Source organism: Pyxicephalus adspersus, chromosome 6, assembly GCF_032062135.1.
Source record: "Pyxicephalus adspersus chromosome 6, UCB_Pads_2.0, whole genome shotgun sequence".
In the NCBI taxonomy this organism is placed as follows: domain Eukaryota; kingdom Metazoa; phylum Chordata; class Amphibia; order Anura; family Pyxicephalidae; genus Pyxicephalus; species Pyxicephalus adspersus.
Genome location: NC_092863.1, coordinates 94,661,984 through 94,682,436, shown reverse-complemented (window position 1 = coordinate 94,682,436; position 20,453 = coordinate 94,661,984). Strand labels below are relative to the sequence as shown.

The 20,453-nt window shown below is 39.1% G+C and overlaps 1 protein-coding gene across 1 annotated transcript in view; it reads right to left on the bottom strand.

Annotated features, from left to right (window-relative positions):
- EMB (embigin) overlaps window positions 1-16,085 on the bottom strand; it is a 20,976-nt gene extending 4,891 nt beyond the window's left edge. Inside the window, exons 1-8 of the mRNA XM_072416647.1 lie at window positions 15,832-16,085; window positions 11,308-11,391; window positions 8,588-8,777; window positions 6,983-7,071; window positions 6,176-6,303; window positions 3,873-4,155; window positions 2,319-2,352; window positions 2,168-2,227 (exon numbers count right to left, since the gene is read on the bottom strand). Of these exons, the coding sequence (XP_072272748.1) occupies window positions 2,176-2,227; window positions 2,319-2,352; window positions 3,873-4,155; window positions 6,176-6,303; window positions 6,983-7,071; window positions 8,588-8,777; window positions 11,308-11,391; window positions 15,832-15,919 (948 nt within the window). The 5' untranslated portion in view covers window positions 15,920-16,085 and the 3' untranslated portion in view covers window positions 2,168-2,175. The remainder of the gene's footprint in view (window positions 1-2,167; window positions 2,228-2,318; window positions 2,353-3,872; window positions 4,156-6,175; window positions 6,304-6,982; window positions 7,072-8,587; window positions 8,778-11,307; window positions 11,392-15,831) is intronic.
- Window positions 16,086-20,453: the final 4,368 nt, after the last annotated feature.

Genomic DNA, 20,453 nt, shown 5'->3' with positions numbered 1-20,453 from the left:
CCTATAGAACTAGGTACGGTATTCACCTATAGAACTAGGTACTGTAAATACCTATAGAACTAGGTATTGTATACACCTTTTTAACTAGGTACTGTAGCTCTCACTGTTGTTCACATTCATTCTCTATGGGGCACTTAGAAGATAGAAGTTACTTGTAACATCGCCACCAAAGCAGTGGTTCACTAGCATGAGGAATTGGTTACTAAACCACAACCTTATTGCCAGTCTGAACATAGCCATACTGTTCTGTGTGAACTGATATGAGCAATGTGCATAAAAGCTAACTGCAGATAAGCAAATTTACTTTAATATATTTGGAAGGTTTTAAGTAGATATCTAAAAATGTACTGCTACATTTGCTCATCACTAATTCAGTTTTAAGTACACTTGTCGATCTCAACAGAACAATAACTCAAGTATTTTCATTGAACAAATCACTATACAAATTATTTATAAACATACCTCTAATTATTTTCATCAACATAATTTATATCCCTCTTACCCAATGATGATTGTAGGGGAACAGGGTATTTCGGAGACACACGGGGACTAGTGGGACCAAGACCCAGAATAGGACCAACAAGCTGAGTGGTTCTACTCAAATCAAATTTATTGCTTGAGGAGCCCATCAGGTTTGGGCTTTGTATGGTGGTTATTTCGGTAAAGCCCAACCACTGAACACATAGATCTCTACTCAGAAAGGGGGCTCTAAGGTTCCAGTTGGCTTTTTGCAAAGTTCTCTAGAAGTGATGTTTGGATTTTGCTTGCATTAGAGCTTCTTCTCACAGCTGAAGGTCAAATGCATCTGTCGATGAAGTTTGAACAATCATAGAAGCATCTAAACTGATGCCAAAAGGGTGCTTATTGAGCCCATAGCCCATTACACAAAAATGCTATCAGGTCTACTGGCAATAATGTGACAAACTCTCCCTCCAGTCACCTTCCTTTGCATACATCTGGTAAGGACACAGATAGTCAGGTCTAAGATGAGTTTAAACTTGACATATTCTAAGGCAACAAAGACCTTCCTGTTTTACTTGTATTATATTTTTTTATTTCTTCCTGTATGATTATTACTTATGATTTCCTCCCTCTTCGTTCATGCATCCTATTGGGAGGAGGTTTGCAAGCATTTTTAGATAGTTTGTTGACGTGCTGCTTCATTGGAATGCAAGATTATATATACATATATAGCAATGCTTATGTTTTTACATTTCTGTGAATAGGGATGACGTCTACTGACAAGGCAGAGAAGGGAGCTGCATCTGACAGAGCCAGGGTAGACCTTAAAGCGTACGTAAACTCAGAATTTTCACTTTACATAAAAGGGTAGGCAACAAAAAAAAGTGCAGCACCACCCCTGAATGAATGGGAGCGCGAAGCCTCCCGGGATACCTACATCACGCATCCGGGAGGCTCTTGGGAGCCCCTTCTGCGCATTCTTGAGCAGCTTGAAGCAACTACTTCACCCGATCTCGCGCCTGGGTTGGGTGGCATAGTAAGAAGAATCCAAATGAAGAGGAGAATATAGCCCGAAGACGGATACCGGGACAATGTGGGACCCGATGGAAGAGACCTCCGGACCAAACGACTGCGCTGCAGGATTCAAGGTAAGTGTACTTTTTTGGTTTTGGCAGTTTTTTGAGCTTAGTTCCTCTTTAAAGACCAAGCAGACTCTAGAAGTAGAATACAAGAGAATTTATGGCTCCAGGCACTGGTAATTACATTTGATTTGTAAGAGAATTGTGAGCTGGTAGTGAAACTAAGTTCATGGAACGAGACAAAGCCCCCAAGATGAGGGAAGATGGCTGGAGATGAGCAGGTCACTGAAGGTGGGCAACAGGAATAGCCAGAAGATTGGAGTTGCACATGATTCTTGCAAGCAGGATCTACAATGCTTTGTTGGCACTGTAAAGCAGAAAATGGAGAAAGCTACACTACACCCAGGAGATTTCAGCACTCAGTACCACAGCGGTAACCCCAAGGAATGAGGTAGCTCCCAATGACCCGTACAGCCTAATTACAAACATTAAATGTACTGTAATTTGATCAGAAGAAGGCAATTTGGATTGGCTGACAAGAATGAACCTTGCACCATGAATTTTAATTCTGTGTTCAAAAGCAATAACAATGTATTCTGAAATGACCACGGTAAAAGTTGTATTACCTTATATATTAAACTTTCCTTTGCCTTGTGGTACTTGCTTCCCCATTTTCTTCAGATTTACTAAAACAACAAAATGAATGAAAAATATTCAGTAGGAGATATTTCCCATGGAGACCAATAAGTTGTCAATAAAACTCGGACAGGATCTTACAGCTGAGTCATTTGTTCTTCTTCACTTTTTTCATCTGTAGAAGAGAAGTAAAATATAATTATAATCAAATATTGGATATTGAATGAATAATTTACTAAAGGTCCTGATATAAATAACATTAAATAGTATAATTGGTAAAAATACAGACCACCCTATGCTTGTCTGAAAAATGATTGGCACTACTTTGTATGTTTATCTAATGCAGCTTGGCAAGGGATATACATTTTGGAAAACACTACATGCATTAGTGCCAAATAATTAAATGTGTACTTTTTATGGTGTACCATATGTATCATGCAATGGTCAGTACATGGACAGACAGATGAGTACAAGACTTGTGCTGCCCATGTATTACCATCTACAGAGTGATAACTGCTGTACCCCACCTCCTTATAGTTTATAGTTCAAACATGGTTGTGATTTTAAAGTGTAACTGCACATTTAGTGAATGTCCATATGGGAAGCAACAGCTACCCCTTCCATCGACTTTTACAAACTTGTGGTTCCTGGCCAGGGAGATTTTGCAAAAAAAAAAAAAAAAGTGATAACAAGTGTGAAATGATGTTTTTTGAAACCAAAATGTAATGCATATCCACCACCTTTATGCCTGTATAATTTAGGTTGCCATCTCTATTACCAATCCCACTTTCACTTACTGAACTTTGCTAACCCAAGACTACAAAGGTATGCTGCTAGATCTGGTGTATGTCTTGAATCCATGGAAGTCTTGTCTGATCAACATTTTTAGGCTGGGATCCCCAGTGGAGCCAACATTGATCATACAGAGTCTACAATAATGGTGAACATTGATTTGCATCAACCACCTCTTGTCCACTCTTTTGGAGAGCTTCACGTCATGCACATTATATAGCCAAAGTTATGTGGACACCACTGTATATTAGTGAGTTATTGTGTTTTAGTCAAGAATACTGCTGAATGTTGAAGTGCAAAGACATTTTAGAAATGTGTGCACTTTTATATGACAACAGTTTGAACACCTTTCTGCTGAATGGGCACAAATTTCCAGAGACATACTTTAAACTTATGGAAAGCTTTCCCAAAGAGTTGGGGCTGCTCTATGTGCAAAAAGAAGATCCAAATAATAAAAATTGTTATGGGATTTTGAAGAAGTCCAACAAGCACATATAGGTACATATAGTTATGGTGGTCATAACGCAACAAAGTTCTACAAAAGAAGATGTGCTGATATGAATTAGTCTTTGTTCTGGAATATTGGATAGAGCTATTCATATCACCCCTTTATGCCCCTAGATAACTTTATAGCCAGATCCTGTGCTAACGCTGGTTGGAGAACCTCAATGTGTTTCCCTGATAAACCAGAGTTGACAGGCCCCTCTCTTGTTATTCCTGCTCCACTCACTACCTCACTCTATGAAATTAACCTGTATATTCAGTATTTGTTTTATATTGTTATGTATATTATTAAAATGCATTAAAATGTCACTTTTACAACAAATTATCTTAAAATATATGACCATATCATTGTATTACGAATAATTAAAAATTTACAGCACAAATCCAACAATCTCTTACCATCTTCACTGGGTTTCTTCTTACTTAGCATTTCATAGCCTAAAATAATGGTTACTAAAACGACGACCTCAGCTAGGATGGCAAGGAAGACTTTTAATGGTCCCATTAAACTGAGCACTTTGACATGAACTTGTCCTTCGCTTTCCCCAATCTTAAAAACTGCCTTGCACACAAAAGTGCCACTGTCTCCTTCAGCCAGGTCTGATATGTTCAGCTTTGTCACGCTGGCTGATTTGTTGACCTGTTTGTATTTGGAGAATTTCGAAGAGACATTTAAAAGTACCTAAAAAAAGAGCAAAAATAGTTTTTGTAATAAAATACATACAGTGTTCTCTCCAGCTGGGTGCAACACTCAGCACTTCTCAATAACCACCCACCTACAGCTTCTTCCCACCCACATTAAAAACATTTCTAGGGAGAGGGAGAATACCGACATATACTGGTAATTAATTACCCAAAAGGTACTTCTGGTATTTATGACTTGTGGTGAGATGAACGATTTATGATTTATTTAATTTACAGCGCTGCGTAATATGTTGGCGCAATATAAATCCTGTTTATTAATAATAATAATATTAATAATAATAATAATAATTTATTGCACTTTAGGCTTGAGCTTTGAACAATGATTGGTTCACATAAATGCCCACTCTGCTTTCTGCTTCCTTTTGTTGTACCATCTGTTCATTTAAGCCACTGGGATTTCTAGCAATTAGCGCCATGTGTCCCACTTCCCCCCTCAGTCAGCAGTCCGTTGCCAAGCCTCAGTGTACTCATGTAGGGGAAAAGGAAGTTTACTGTCATAATCCGATAGATATTTTGGTGTTCGTGTTAATCCATATGTAGCACTCACTCCTGAAGGAGCTGCTGAATTGCGTGTTATTTCTTCAGATGGGTCATAAAAATACACAGGCTCTTTCTAAAAATATGTTCTTGGGCAGTGTTTCCCGACCATTTTAATGTGGGGAAACCCTTGAAATAGCTTTCAGGTCTTCAGGGAACCCCTTCTACAAATACTATATCCACAGCTCACAGTATTTTAACAATACAGATAGCCAAAAGGCTCATTTAGCTGAGGCAAACTGACCCGAGAAGCACAAATTGCTCATTGCTCAAGGAACCCCAAGCAATCTGGAGGAACCTTGGTTGAGAAGCACTGTCTAGGAGTTTAGTGAATAACATGAACTGCAGGATAAAGGATCAGGGGTGTAGGATATCCCAAACAGGCAACTTGTGATCTGAAGGACACCAAGGTGCCCATAAGCTGCTATCTGTATTTTCATCCTCCAGGTTCAGAGACAGGCATAGTTCTGGTGCTATTTCACCCTCACAGTTAGGAGACCTCAATAGTTCTCCATGCTGAGATGAACAACCCATGCTAAGATAGTTCCGAATTCTGTAGCACTTGTGGGTCCTCACACATAATTCTCTCATGGGTTCTCCTCTCTCTCACCAAGCCTCGAAAGTCTCCCAGGCTGACCAAGGCTCAAGCTCAAACTGGGCTGAACCATAAACCCTGGAACTGCCTGGTTCTGCAGATTTTTAGCAACCACTCCAAAATAGGACCCCCCTTTCCATGATTCTCCCGATATTTTTACTTATCTAAGAACATGCTTCACTGGGCGCCAGTCCCTGTGAATACGTACAGGAATATCACCTTTCACTGATGATTATTACTCTTTTTGACTTTGTCTAGGAGAATCGAAATCTAGGTCAAACTCAATACTACTTTGGCTGCTATACAGTGTAGGTACAGTTTAATAATCCACAACTACCTCCACAGCCAAACAGTGCCGATACGACTTAGTCTTCATATGCCAACAACTTTCTTAGAGCCAAAGATTCTAGGAAAGTACCTGATACCCTAGAATGGCCTCTTACAACTCAAACTATACCAAACAAACTGTTGTTTCTTGTATTTCCCATTATATAGGACACATAACATTATGTCATGAACATGGCAGGTGAACTTTGTATAGATCTGAATTTTTGCTCCTACCAGAATTTGTAGAAGCTTATCAACAACTAAACCTTTTCTTGCTTTGTTTTTCAAAACTTTTTGTACATTTACTTTTAGAAGTTGGCACAAAGTCAATATCAATATCTCAAAGTGAGATAACACATTTTGCTTTTCAAACTCTACAATGGTGGTTCTAGATTTTAGAGGCTCTAGAGCTGCCCCCTCTGTTAATGTGGAACTAGATTTTAACCTGGTTATCCTCATGCCTTGTGTTGTATTTGCCTATCAACACCAGACCAAAGCTCAGCAATGCAAGTCTTGATGGTTCCACATTATGACTAACCTGTTCATTTCCACTGACTTTATACCAGAGCCATTCCACGGGTTTATAAATGGAGCTGTTACATTTCAGGATTGTTGAATCTCCATTGTAAACCACTAAGGTCTTCCCCCCATCAAGAACAGGAGGCACTGGAACAAGAGAAATGCAGATCTGTTAATAAACTACAAAAAGTACTAGCTGAGAGACCAAAATGTTACTTCTAGGGAGAGGTGTTTTACATGTTTTATTTATTCATATATATGTGTTGGGAATGTTCTAAAGCTTGCTAAAAAATAAAACAGTATATGGCACTTTAATACTTTAACCTAACATGTATACCAGTGATTATGGCATATCTGGCCCAAATTCATTACAATTGAGGCAGTCAGATGCACTAATATTATAGGGCAGGAGGTAATACCTTACAGGGGCAGTAAGATTCTCATAAACCCTACTCAATGCCATTCAATGGGAGTGATTTAGTGCCTATGAATACAGCAGTACATTAGCAGTGGTGCCCCTTCTGTGGGAATCCCTTTCAAACCACTTGTAAATGATGATGGGCACACAGACTTTACCTATGAAGGGCATACAGACTGTACCTACAGTACATTCTTGATATCAAATTCCAGCCCCTATGGCGTGTGTTGGGGTCTCCACTTCACACTGACTTCTCTGTGATTCAGCACCTGCTTCTATGAATCAGCTTACAGCTTCTGTTATACTTTTTCTGCTTTAGTGATCAAATTAAACACAACAACATTTGGGAGGAACAAAGATAAAATGTTCATAAAACGATCATAAATGTATAAAAAAAAATATTTTTACCTTTGATATGAAATGTTGCTTTGGTTTCTGAGGTAGAACTGAAAACACAAGAATAATTTCCAGTCCTGTTCACATCTGCCACAAACACTCTGTTCATCAAAATAAAAAAAATATATTAGATGTTACGATAAACAATATTTTATGGAAGAGGTAGGACTTACAGCTGACAATATGCCTGAAACTGCAAAGGGTACTCATAGACATTGAAGAAAAATTGTCCGCCCTTCTCTAATTCCAACCAATTTCTATCTATGCAACAGAAGAAGAGGAGAAAATCCTTAGCTGGAGACATAGAGCAGATTTACACTTGGTTATTCTTTGCATGCTTTTGCGTGGCTCTTGGTCGCTGACACTTTGCCAGCTGATCAAACACTCGCTTGGCAGTGCTGGTTCTGCACATGTGACAGCTGGCTCACATGAGCAGCTCCCATTCATTCTCTATGGGGGCTGCCGTAGTGTTTCCTGGGGTGAGGAAGCGGTAAACACACAACAACCTCACTGCCAGTGTGAATTAGCCCATGGGCAGCAGTCAAAAGCTATATATTTAGACAGTGAGAGTGACAGTGTTTCATTTGGTAATTGGATGGTCAATAGGAAGACTTTTGCCAAAGCTGGTTTGGCCTCCTAGAGCATGCGAGGGACTTGTGGGGGTTCTTTGGCTTTCCAATATTCTTCTACTTTTGCCATTTACTGTATATATTGTGTGAAAAAAAGTGAAGAAGATGAGTACAGTCTACACTGCACTGTAATGACAAGGAATATCCTTTTACTATTCTAAGCCAAAGTGAAGGTCAAGTTTCCTCGCCCAACCTCGAAAGTCTCCCAGGCTGACTAAGGCTCAAGCTCAAACTGGGCTTAACCATAAACCCTGGGACTGCCTGGTTCTGCAGATTTCTAGCAGCTACTCCATCATAAGACCCCCTGTCCCCTGATTCACCCAATATTTTCCCTATCTAAGAAGATGCTTCACTGGGCGCCAATCACTGTGAATATGTACAGGAATATCACATTTCACTGATGTTTATTACCCTTTTTGACTATGTCCAGGAGAATTGAAATCTAGGTTAAACTCAAAACTACTTTGGCTGCTATACAGTGCAGATACGGCTTAATAATCCACAACTTCCTCCACAGCCAAACAGTGCAGATTCTGCTTAATCTTCACTTGCCACCAACTTTCTTGAAGTCAAAGTTTCTAGGAAAGTACCTGATACCCAAGAATTGCCTCTCACAACTTGATCTGAACCAATTGTTTGATACATTATTAGTCACTTGTCTGTATATCCCCTAGAGAAGCCAAAAGGCGAAATGCGTCAGCAACTGAGATGATCATTTATACTTTATGTGGACTGTTGGCTTCATTTTTTCCTTCCTCCCAATATTCTTCTATTCATGCCATTTATATATTGAGTCCTTCCTCTTCTTCTCCAGCTGAAGAAGATGAGTAAAGTCTACACTGCACTGTAATGACAAGGAATCGCCTTTTACTATTCTAAGCCAAAGTAGTGGTCAAGTAGTTAACAACCTAGGTTTCAAGGAAATGTATCATTCCCTGAGCATTCATAGTATGTAAACATTTTCTGATTCTGTATACTCAATACTCACTCCAGTGTGGTGCGCCATTCACCAGTGTTATTGTCCTGATAAAGGTTTCTGATGATTTCTTCATCTCCATGTTTCCATGTTACATTGAAATTCTGCAATTGACTGGTGTTAGCATTAAAAATACACTCTAGTTGGAGATGTACAGGGCTGTCCAGAAATATGTTTTTTTTTGTATCATTGGAGGATAAACCTAAAAAGAGATAAAAAGGGATTGTTCATCCTTTCAGATCATGTCTGGGTCATCTACCTAATAACTGCACAGGACATGGGGAAACAGAAGAATAATGAGCTCTCCTATCTGCATTCTTCTGTATTCATATTAGTATATGCACACTACAGCAGAATTAACTTCTTCTTCTACTAATCTGAGCTCTTCTGTACAAGGCAATGCAGATAGCTGACATTTTCATTTAGATATTTGCACATTAAATGATGTACAGACATTTGTTCCTAAATTATTATTAATTATTATTATTATTATTATTATTAATTATTATTAGAACCAACCATTGTCTCTAATTTAACTTGAATGTAACAAAAAGTAAATGTCACACAACGTTGTTTTTTCCATATTTACCAGAAATCAGACTTTGCTTCAGCATTTTTTTACAACATAATTTAATAATGGCATGGACAAAAATGATGGACCCTTTAACTAATATTTTCTTGCACAATCTTTGGAAACAATCATTGCAAGCTAGTGATTCCTGAAGCTTTCGGTGATAATTCTGCATTTCTCAACAGATGGTTGTCCAACTATTGTTCTAGCTATGTTAGATTTGAAAGTTGTCGTTCCAGACTCCATGTTTTAGGTCATTTCATAAATAATCAATAGGATTCAGATCAGGGATCACAGAAAGATACTTCAGAATAGTCCAATGGTTTGTTCTTAGCCATTCTTAGATGTTTTTAGCTGTATGTTTCGGGTACTTATTCTGTTTGGAGATCCACAACCTACACCTGAGACAAGCACTGTGCAGTGTGTTTCGCTCTAGAATGTTTTGATAGTCTTGGGATTATTATTAATAATATTATTACATTACATTACTGTACATTAAATAGGGAAGATGTCCTTGTTCTCTTCTCTGCATTGACTCAGGGGGCCTGATTTATTAAAGCTCTCCAAGGCTGGAGAAGATACACTTTCATCAGTGAAGCTGTGTGATCCAGGAATCCTGGAATGGATTTGGTCCAGGACTGAAAACATTTGCTAACAAATAACAAATGACTTTTAAGAAATCCATTCCAGATTTGCTGGATCACCTAGCTTTACAGATGAAAATGTATCCTCCCCAGCCTTGGAGAGCTTTAATAAATCAGTCCCAGGGTGTCCCATGACAAACACAACAAAGCAACCCCAAAACATAACAAGCCTCCTCCATGTTTCCCAGTAGGTGTGGTGTTATTATCTTTGAATGGTTGACCTTTTTGTCTGTGGACATAAAGCTGATGTTACCTGCCAAAAAGCTATTTGTCTTATCTGTCCAATGGAAGTTCTCCCAGAGACATTGTGATTCAAACCATGATCAGAAGGTATGATCAAACGATGATGGACCTTGACCCTGGAGTTCATCGTATATCTTTTCGGAAGTTGTCCTTGGCTTTTAGTCTACTATTCTCGCTATCTTTCTGACTGCTCTTAGATTGTAAGCTCTTCTGGCAGGGTCCTCTCCTCCTTCTCTGTCATTGTTTGTATCTGTCTGTCATTTGCAACCCCTATTTAATGCACAGTGATGCGTAACATGTTGGTGCTATATAAATACTGTAATAATAACAATTCTGGGATTTTACAGTCCCATTGACCTTAAACTTAATAAAACTCTTAATATTTATTTAATGGTCTTATAGCTTTTGTCTTTACCATGGTTGTCCATAATTTTCTTTTGACTTCTTATAGACAACTATCTCCTATGCTTTCTCTGTTCCATGTTGAGTGTAGAACACACAATGATATTAAACAGTAGAGTGACTTCTATCTATTGGAATAGGCTTAATAATTGATTATATGATTGCAAATATGTGTGATACTAATTAAAGAAACTATTTAAAAAAAATCACTCTAACCTATTTTTTTAGGGGTACCAATAAATCTGTCCAGGCCAATTTAGAACATGTGCAATAGTTTATACAATATTTTAACTAGTCAGACTTGCTTTGCTTTATTCTTTGACATATCAAAGGCATGGGACAATCAGTGTTCATTTAACCACTATTCAGGAAATATATATTACTTTTTCAATGATCAGTAAGAATACCAATAGAGATGCCTGTATAATAAAACACAATGTGATATAACATTGTGTCCATGTAAGGAAAAGCTGAAAAAATAGGTTTTAACCCAATTGGTGGTCAGTGGATACTTAGTTGAGTAAAGAATAGATATAATAATGGTTATGAATGGGCAGAATTCTGAACAGTGATGTACACCAAGGCTCTGTACTGGGTTATGTTCAGTAAAAACTGCAGTACAATGATTCCTATAATTCAATGCTTTTATAATAATGTGCTTTATCATAAACTATATATATGCTATATATATAATATTGGGGGCAGTGTACAGAAAAATAATATTAGGGGTGCCTATTTAAAATGATTGCAAAATGAACAACCAGTACAGCAGACATTATTCTACTGCTTTTGAGGGCACAAATCATGTATTTTGGGACTTGCTCTTGACCATTAGCTTTACTGCATTATTGACATATAAATATATATGATACCTGATATAGTCAGATTGTGAATAGTTATGGAATTGTCTTCATTTTCCTCGATTTTCTCAAAAGTCTGGGAAGTCCCTTCTAAACCTGGAGAGAAAGGAATGCATCATTAGGTTGCACTACATCATATTGTGATCCAAGTGTAACTATGTGTGGTGCAGGTCATCATCAATTATTAAAGTACAGTTGTACCTTTGTATAAAAAACTGATCACTGAAAAAAATCAACTTGCCACAAGGCTGAGGCAGGTAATACTGCTGTGCAAATGCTCCTTAGATGCTGCAGGAACATCTGGGGCAAGCACCCTCATAGGGAAAAGTCAGGGTTCCTCCAGAAGTTGCTAGAGGTTCCTAGAGCAATAGGATATGTGTGCATCTCTTGTCAGTTTAACTGATACCAATGATCTTTTTGGCTATCTGTAAGGGTAAAGTTCTTCCTTTTTGCCAGAAATGTAAAATGAATTCTTCCTACTGATCACCAAGCTAATATAGTGTGAGCCGTAGGTATAGCAGGGATTCCCTGAAGACCTGGAAGTTAGAGAGATAGCACTTTAATTTGAGAGCATATGTTTTTATTTACTAGTTTTTAATTTGGAAGAAAAATTGGAGTGCAAATTTTAGAAAAAAATATATTTTTTTTCTCAAGGCAGCTTTTTGTAAAAACAGTACCAGATACCCCAAAATATAACCACCAAAGTATTTTCAATGGCAGGAGGGGTAAATATGGTCAGCCCTCCTGTGCAGAAGCAGATCTCTTCTTTTAATTGCTGGCTGCAAACCAACCAGCCAAAGATAACTATAGCAATATTCTGCTGGTGCAGGGAGAGGTGGGTTGGACAGATTTGGCTTTGCAGCACACGGTCATGCATATTTCATGCTTTAGTGCAATGTGGTTCTATTCATTCTGCCATTCCCAGTATGCCAATGCACCTTCTTCCATGTACTTTCATGTCAAACACTATTGTACATTGGGATGTGCTTCTGAAAATACTACAGCTTCAGTTCTTGGACCTTAAGGAAACATTGGGCAGCCCATTCAAATAAATGGTTTGCACTAACACAATGCATGGGAACAAATGATGGAAATGCATGGGCATTCACATGTGTTAGAGCAGCGCATATGTGTGAATGAGCCCTTCCCTGCTTGAAGTTGTAACACAGCCACAATCATTATACCCAGGTATAGAAATTCTGCTCAGCACCCCAATCTGACCTTCTGTTCTGGCTGCTGGAACAATCTGTTCGTTAAATGTGCTTCCCCACACTCCTTTATTTAATCAAAGGATATGGCTGACATTGTTTAAGCATGTCACCCTTGCTGATGTGTTTGTGTGGGTGGCTGTGGATTATATACACTGCAAGTACTGAATGATGCAGCATCAGAAGTATTAAAGATCTCTGAGTAAGCAACATATCATTGATTAAATTCACAATGCAATGTTCCTGTATTTTAAGAAAAGAAAGTTTTTTTGCAATTATAAGCAAACATAAATACAGTCATATCCTAAATTATAAATAAGTAACAATCTTTTAACTGTTTTAAAGGATCTTATTTTGGGAGGTGATCACATTATCCAAAGCTTGTTTTAATAAACAGATGTTAATACAGCAGGTATCTGATTAATGTATTCAAACATTTTCCACCAGTGGTAAAACCTTTCACGTTGTGCACACATAGTAAAATGATCATTTTTTACAAACAAACCTAAATCTTAATGCAGCTGTAGAAATGATTGGGCAGCTTTACAGCAGCATAGATCACTTCTATGTAAAAGTCAGGGCCTAAGGCAGACATGTAAACTAACCCCTAGTAGCTAAAGCTGCTGGAGTTTGCTTACATGTTAGCATTGCCATCAGCATACATATGAAAGAGTTAAAGTGAACCTGTGCTGGACCCTCAAATACTAAAATACATTCTGAACAAGCAGTAAAAGTAGGACTCAAGTTCTTTTTCGATGACTTAGGATGAAAACAGACTATTAATGCTCTACCAGTCTTCTAATAGAAAAACTCAGCAGGTGGTATTTCTGAGCTGTTATAAATGAACAAAAATCCAGCTTTGGAGTCTGACCTTGGGATCTTTAGGAATGAAGTGCTTCACAGTATAAGCAGCTAGAGAGGTCAGTCATGACTTGTTTTCCAATGATGTGAACATACATAATGGATTGGTACTGAAACAAGCTCATGATTGCAGCAACAAAGTATTTTTCCATTCTTAGCAACAGTTCCCCAGCTAATTACAGAGAGGAATCTCAATGGCTGCATAGTGATCCATATACGTAGTTTTTCTCCAAATCCAAGCATGCTTACTTTGTAGGCTCCTTGAGAATATCTAATTGTTACAAGCATGGTGTGGCATTAAATAGGTAATAGAACATTATTAAGGCAGGCAATTCTGGAGCAATTAAGATATATCTGAACATTATGGAAAAGATCAAAGATCACCAAGGTCCAGCATCCTCGAGCAATTATTCCACCTTTTAGGAACCCTAAACATGTGCCAGGATGTCATCCAGCCAGTGAGATGCCACCCGGGACTATTAGCTTTTGCATATTCCTAAGCTACTGCTGGGCCACAATGGTGGTACATACCCGTGTGCAGGGCAATACAAGAACACAATCAATTACATTACACAGGGGAGGACAGGAGAGGTTACTACCCGCCACTTACTTAGGGAGACAGAGAAAAGGGCAGAAGCGAAGGGGATCCTTCCCACATATCCTCCCATGCAGGCAAATGGGAAAGTGGGTAGGTAGTGGAGGAACAGCAAAGGTGAAGAGGGTTGATTTCTATTCACAGGTAGTCCACATAAAGACATACACTTTTACATACATACATTCACATACTTTTCACAACAGTGGTGCACGTAGCCAACAATGGGCCCCTGTGCAGAACTGATTTGAGGTCTTCCTATCGAATTGACTTGTCAACCCTTGGCTGAGGAGGGCCCAGGGCCTTTGTGCAGTAGCGCACTTTACAGCTAGTAGCGCACTTTACAGCTCCCTATGTCCACCCCTGATTCACATACACACTCTCAGGAACTGATATACACTCACACAAACATTTTTTCATACATACCCATACAGATAAGTGGTCTTTTCTGTCCTGGGTGGAGAGGAGTTTGGTAATAAGGGTGCATTACCTCCCCTCCTTAACAGGTTTATGATGATTGATATTATATCGTTATATTCACACCAGATCTGAATACTCCCACCCCCCTCATGAACATAAGGACAAGTAGAAGGGGAGGATTGTAGTCATAAAAGAATTGTCACCCTAGGATGGGAAATCAGGATCACCAGGGGAAAGAAAAAAAAAGCATGTAACAAAGTAAACTGATTTGAGTTATAATGTGTAATATATTCACGTTTATGTCCTTGGGTTTAGATAGCAAGTCTATACCTTGCACTACTCCAATTGTAATTGTATTTTAAAAGCCAATATCACCCAAGCTGATATTCATATTTTGGACACTTGGATTCCTTTGTCTTGGTATCAGTACTGAGATATTCTGATTAGAATTCCCAGTTGCAGAGGCCATTACAAACCAAGCGGATGATGTCATTTTCCCTGGATAATTCTTTATATTGAAGAATGAACCCAGCTGCCAGAGATGGACGCCGTACGACCTTGGGGGAGAGAAAGGTTGCATGGACTATTACAAGAAATCTAAGCCCTGGCAAAACATAACAGTGATCGATCATTCAATGCATTAGTGCCCAGAGTTAATATTCAGACTATTTCGAACAGAACACTAGTCTGATATACTTTTTATTAAATTGAACACATGACTAATAAAAAGAACTTATACTAACACCCTCCCCCCTCTTCTGATGTACCGGACTAATCAATCTTCAACTGGTGGATCTATAAATACAATCCCTTGGTAATACATAGCAGATGCTTATAAATGGCAGAGAGCAAATGCAATGTAGATAAATAGAAAGAAATCTATACACGCAGTTGCATTACTCAAAATAAAACAAACCCTCATCGGATAACTCTAGTTTGCAGGAACCAGTAAAAGTCAGCCAACCACTATAATTTCATAGTTCTTTTTGCAGATACGTTTGCTGTGTCTTACGCCCCAACAATGTAATCCGAGGACAGCAGTGACACAACACACTGGCCTATATTGCAACCTCACATAGAGAAACCTGATAACCAAAAACGTGATGGAGAAACCTCATCCTGCGCCTTATTTTTTGTTTGCGGGCAAATTAAAACTGCACTGATGCTGTAAGAATAGTAGATGAATTGGGTTAACCCTGCATTTATTATTAATCACCTGTGCACATTCATAAATTAAAAAACACAGATTCTTTCCCATATTCTCTTTTTGTATTAGAAACGTGCCAGATAAATATAAATGTATAAAAAATCAGATATAATTGGTCATACAGAATATACATTCCTATGTGTTCATTGAAATTTAGATACAGCTACTTGTCCTTTCCAACATTACTCTGTTTATCAAGGACAGCAGAGATGTAAGGAGGAAGAAGTGCTGCAGTAAAGGACACTTACCTGCTGAGTGTGGGGTGATAGATGGAACACAAAGGAGCCCATAGAGGAAAAGTGGCACCATGGCAGGCTGGAGAGGGAACAGGCGCATGCTGGCAGTAAAGGCAGGACAGCTTGGCACTGATGCTGCAGTATGTAGGCTGCTATAATGAACACTCTGCTCTGATGTCAGAACACTCTCCTCTGTTAAATGAAGACTCTTCTGTGATGCATGAACACTCTCCCACAAGCACGTACCAGGAAGGCTGCTGCTTACATCAGCCCCCAATGCTGCATGAAATGATTTGGAAAACCTTGCTACAATATTGACTCACATCCTTCCTGAAGTCATCACACTACTTAGGAAATATCACTTTTGAGACAGTCAAGTAAATAAATAAAAGAAATACATAAAAGAGAATTGTTTTCCCTGCAAATTGTTTTACCTGCGAAATGTCTATTTGGTCCTGGGATTTACTTATTCCTGCCTGGTGTCTTGACCTTTTTGTGTAGCAGTTAAAGCAACTCTTTCACAATTTTAAATTTTAAAAATAAAGTTACCCCCCCCCCCAATCCCAATCCCGCAGGGCAGTCCGATTCATTCGGAGGTGTCTTCCATCGGGTCTCGCATCATCCAGGCATCTACTAGATTGTAAGCTCTTCGGGGCAGGGTCCTCTCCTCCTGTATCAGAAGGGGAATACGGTATGAATGGCACATGAGTGATCAGAAGGGGAATAATCTTTCAGAATCTTTTTTTTCTAGATTTTCCTCCTATAAAATTGGGTGCGTCTTATATTCCGGAGCGTCTTATACGGCGAAAAATACGGTAAGTATCCCGGGAGGCTCTGCGTTCCATTTTTTTCTTGATTGCCTAGGCGATCGAGAATTAGAGGGCAGTGCTGCACCCTTTTTTTTTTTTAAACAGACAGATTTTTTACTTTACCTAAAAGGGTTGTCTACCTTTTTATGTAAAGTGAAATTTCTGAGTTTAGGTACGCTTTAAATCTCCCTAATGTTATAAGAGCAAAAATCCTGTAGAATAAAATGGTGGTAGTTAAAATTTTTATGTCACACAATGTTTTCACTTTTAGTGCAAAAAACCCAAATGCACAGAAACAAAAGAATTAAATATATTTTAGTGCACACAATTACAGTATAATTGTCAGAGGTTTATGTAGGGTAATAAAAATGAATTTGGGTCAAGTAAATAGATATCAAATGTGTCAAGCCTCAAAACTGTGTGAACCCATAAAGCGCAATGAACCATGAGACCCAAAATTGTCCAAAGGTGAAGTTTAAAAGACATTTACAGGTCATTAGAAATGATGGCCAATGGTAATATCTCAAACTACGTACAAATGTCAGATGATGTTCACCTGATGGCCATGCTGGTTTCGGGTGAAAATCTGACATGCGCACAGCGATCCCCCATCACTATTCTTTAATCTGCCACAGACGATCGATGAACCAGTTATCGGGGAAGAAAGCACAACAGGGTACGCTCACTCCTGTCCTCCTCCACCCTCTCCATAGAACAGAATAGTGCTGTATGTAGCACTTGGTCATCATGGAAGAGCGTTTGCGGTAACAATTCTCTGACATCCATCAGACATCTGCACAGGGCTTGACATGTGTTGCGCACTTTTTGCTTTTCTACGTGCATGCACCTGTCAGTCACATTTACTTTTTTTATTTTAATTTAATTTTTAAGATAAAATATATATATTTAAAACATATAACAACGTTATAAAGTTAAATACCAAAAATGCAAATAGGCATTGGAACTTCTTTCTTGACTATATACCATAAACTGAAGAGTATTACCATGCGGGGCGTTGCAAATGTTTTCGTTTTTATATGTGTGTACCTGTTAGCCCCCCTTTGTCACCACTGCATTTAAGCTGTTTAAGTACAAACTGTGCTTGACTAGCTACAACCTGGCCAGCACAGGGTGGGGATGGAAAGACTCTGAACTTGGAAGTGACTGGTTCTTTATAGGGGAGAAGTTCTGCTTCTCTTTCTTTTGCCAGCCACCATGAAGGGCCTGGGCACACCAAGGAAATTGCTAAGCTTGGGACCCATGGTGATGTTGGGAATCCTGATCTAGCACATCACCCTGACATTATTACCCTGTAACTCTCTCTTGAAGGCAATGTCAATACCCATTGGTTTGGGGAACCATGTGACCTGTTTTTTTTATCGTTCTCTGGGAGCCAATTACTACACCCAAGCATTGTCACATGAACAGGAAAGTGGCACCACCGTTTCCCATGGTCATTGACACAGGTGATTTTAGTGTCACATACGGAAGAGGAAGACATAGTGAGGAGCACTGGCATGGTAAGGTGTCTTCAACACACGATGAAGTATGTTTTTGTAGCTACATGACTGTGATTTTTAAACTTCTTGGGATTTACTGCTTTGACAATAGCTATTTATATCATAGTGTGTTCGCTTTTTGAATCAAACCTATTGTCACGTTGCCCTGTATGGATAGGAATTTTCATCCATTGCCAATAGGCTGCCTTAATGTTAAATGGAGGTTGCCAATGGTATATGGTTTCACATAAAAATGCTTCTGTTCATAAATGGTTAATAGAATAGTACCAGTGGTATGATAACAGAATAGTAACCAGCACAAAGAATCCCCTTTTGGCCAGATATGTACTCAAAATGAGCAGTTCCGGAGCAAGATCATTATTAATTGGCTGAACAGGGAGGGCAATAGTGAGTGAAACCACTGATGGCACCACTTCAATTGGAGGGCCTGGAAGGATAGACTTCGGAAGTGGTTCTTCGGCACCGTTCTCTCACTTCATCCTTCAGATTGCTCAGTTGTTCTGGCCATGCCTCTTCAGAGCTAATACATCCACCTTTTTTGGTCTTGACAGACCCCAGGTACCAACACACTTTGAACATTGGTTCATTATTATTACCAGATTTCCCATGTGCAAAGTGTTTCTTGGATACAAGTAACATCCATTACAGCCTGTCCAGGAGAAGGTTATTAAAACTGTCATGGGAAATTGATTTTACCAAAAAGGTTCCACATTTGACAGAAATTTGATGGATTCAGGCGGCTGATCGAGGTGAGGGGAGTTGATCTGAGGTCTGAAGGGCAAGGTAAAGAGATATTGAGGAGTGATCAGAAGTTTGATGGAAACAGATAAAGGTAGGAGGGAACTGATCTGAGGGGAGTGAAAAGGTCTGATTTATTAAAGCTCTCCAAGGCTGGAGAAGATACACTTTCATCAGTGAAGCTGGGTGATCCAGCAAACCTGGAATTGATTTCTTCAGTCATTTGCTATTTGCAAGCAAATATTTTGAATCCTGGACCAAATCCATTCCAGGTTTGCTGGATTACCCAACTTAATTGAGGAAAGTGTATCCTCTCCAGCCTTGGAGAGCTTTATTAAATCAGGCCAAAAGAGGTAAGGTGTGTGTGGGGGCGATGGGGTGGGAGGTGAGCTGAACTGAAGTCTAAAGAAAACTGGGGTCCAAAAATAAAGAGCAGCCTAATTTGGGGTATTTGTGTAAAGACTGACTGAGCATTTTCTTCAACCAACCAATGACACTGGGCATTTATAGACCAGCAATATCAGAAGTTTTTTTTTTAATAACCATGCCCAATAAATCCAGCCATATTTTCTTCCATTAACCAATGACACCAATCATTTTTTCCTACTGAGTAATGACACCATCTCCTCCAACTGACCAATAGTGCCGAGGAAAGGGCTGTTTTCTTTCTTCCACGGGCCAATTAAAATCTTTCTGTTTTCATTTCATACCTTCTCTTACATGTGGCATCATCACTACGTCTCTGTGCCGTATGCAATGCAGGCAGGTCATGGGTGGTATGGGGGTTTGGCAGGGTGCTGTACATATCTGCTTCCTTAAAACAGAAAATGGTGGTAACCTCCACATGGGGTGTTGAGCCTCTAGAAATGAAAGAAATTAAATCCAAAGGATGAAAGGGGCAGACTAGGGACAGTAATGCTGACATGAAAAAGGTTAGATCAGCCTTTTAATCATGAAATTACCTTCAGGTCCTTCTATAATGACTGTATCCACAGCTCACAGTACATTAGTGTGGTGGTCAGTGAGAAGAATGCCTCCTTGCATTGATGGCCAGTGGGAAGAATGTCACTATTACACATGACCAAATACATGAGAGGTACAAACCGCCCATTGCTCATGGAATCCCTAGCGACCCCTGGAGGAACCCTAGTTGGGGAATATTCAGTTCATCTCACAAACAGGGTTTGCAGCTAAACTGGCTTTATTTAAAAGACGTTTGTGGGGTCCCACCCCACTGACATTTACCCAATCTGTGTTTCTTAGGCCTTTGGACTCAATACAAATATACGTTGCTTAAACAAATCAATCGTCAAAGAACCCTCTTTGGTGGCAGTGAGATTCACTCTTCTTTGTTAGGCGTATTGCTCTTCTATGGGGAGCAAGTGATGGACTCTTCCAACAGCTAATGAATAACATCCACCAGGCCACATGGGCACTTTTTCTCTATATGGAGATCAAGCCATATGCAGCTTTATAGACCAACTCGAAAAATGTCAGGAAATGGGATCCTTTAGGTGGGAAAAAAGAAAAGTAGAGATTTGCATTAAAATGTACCTGCCAGTGTTGT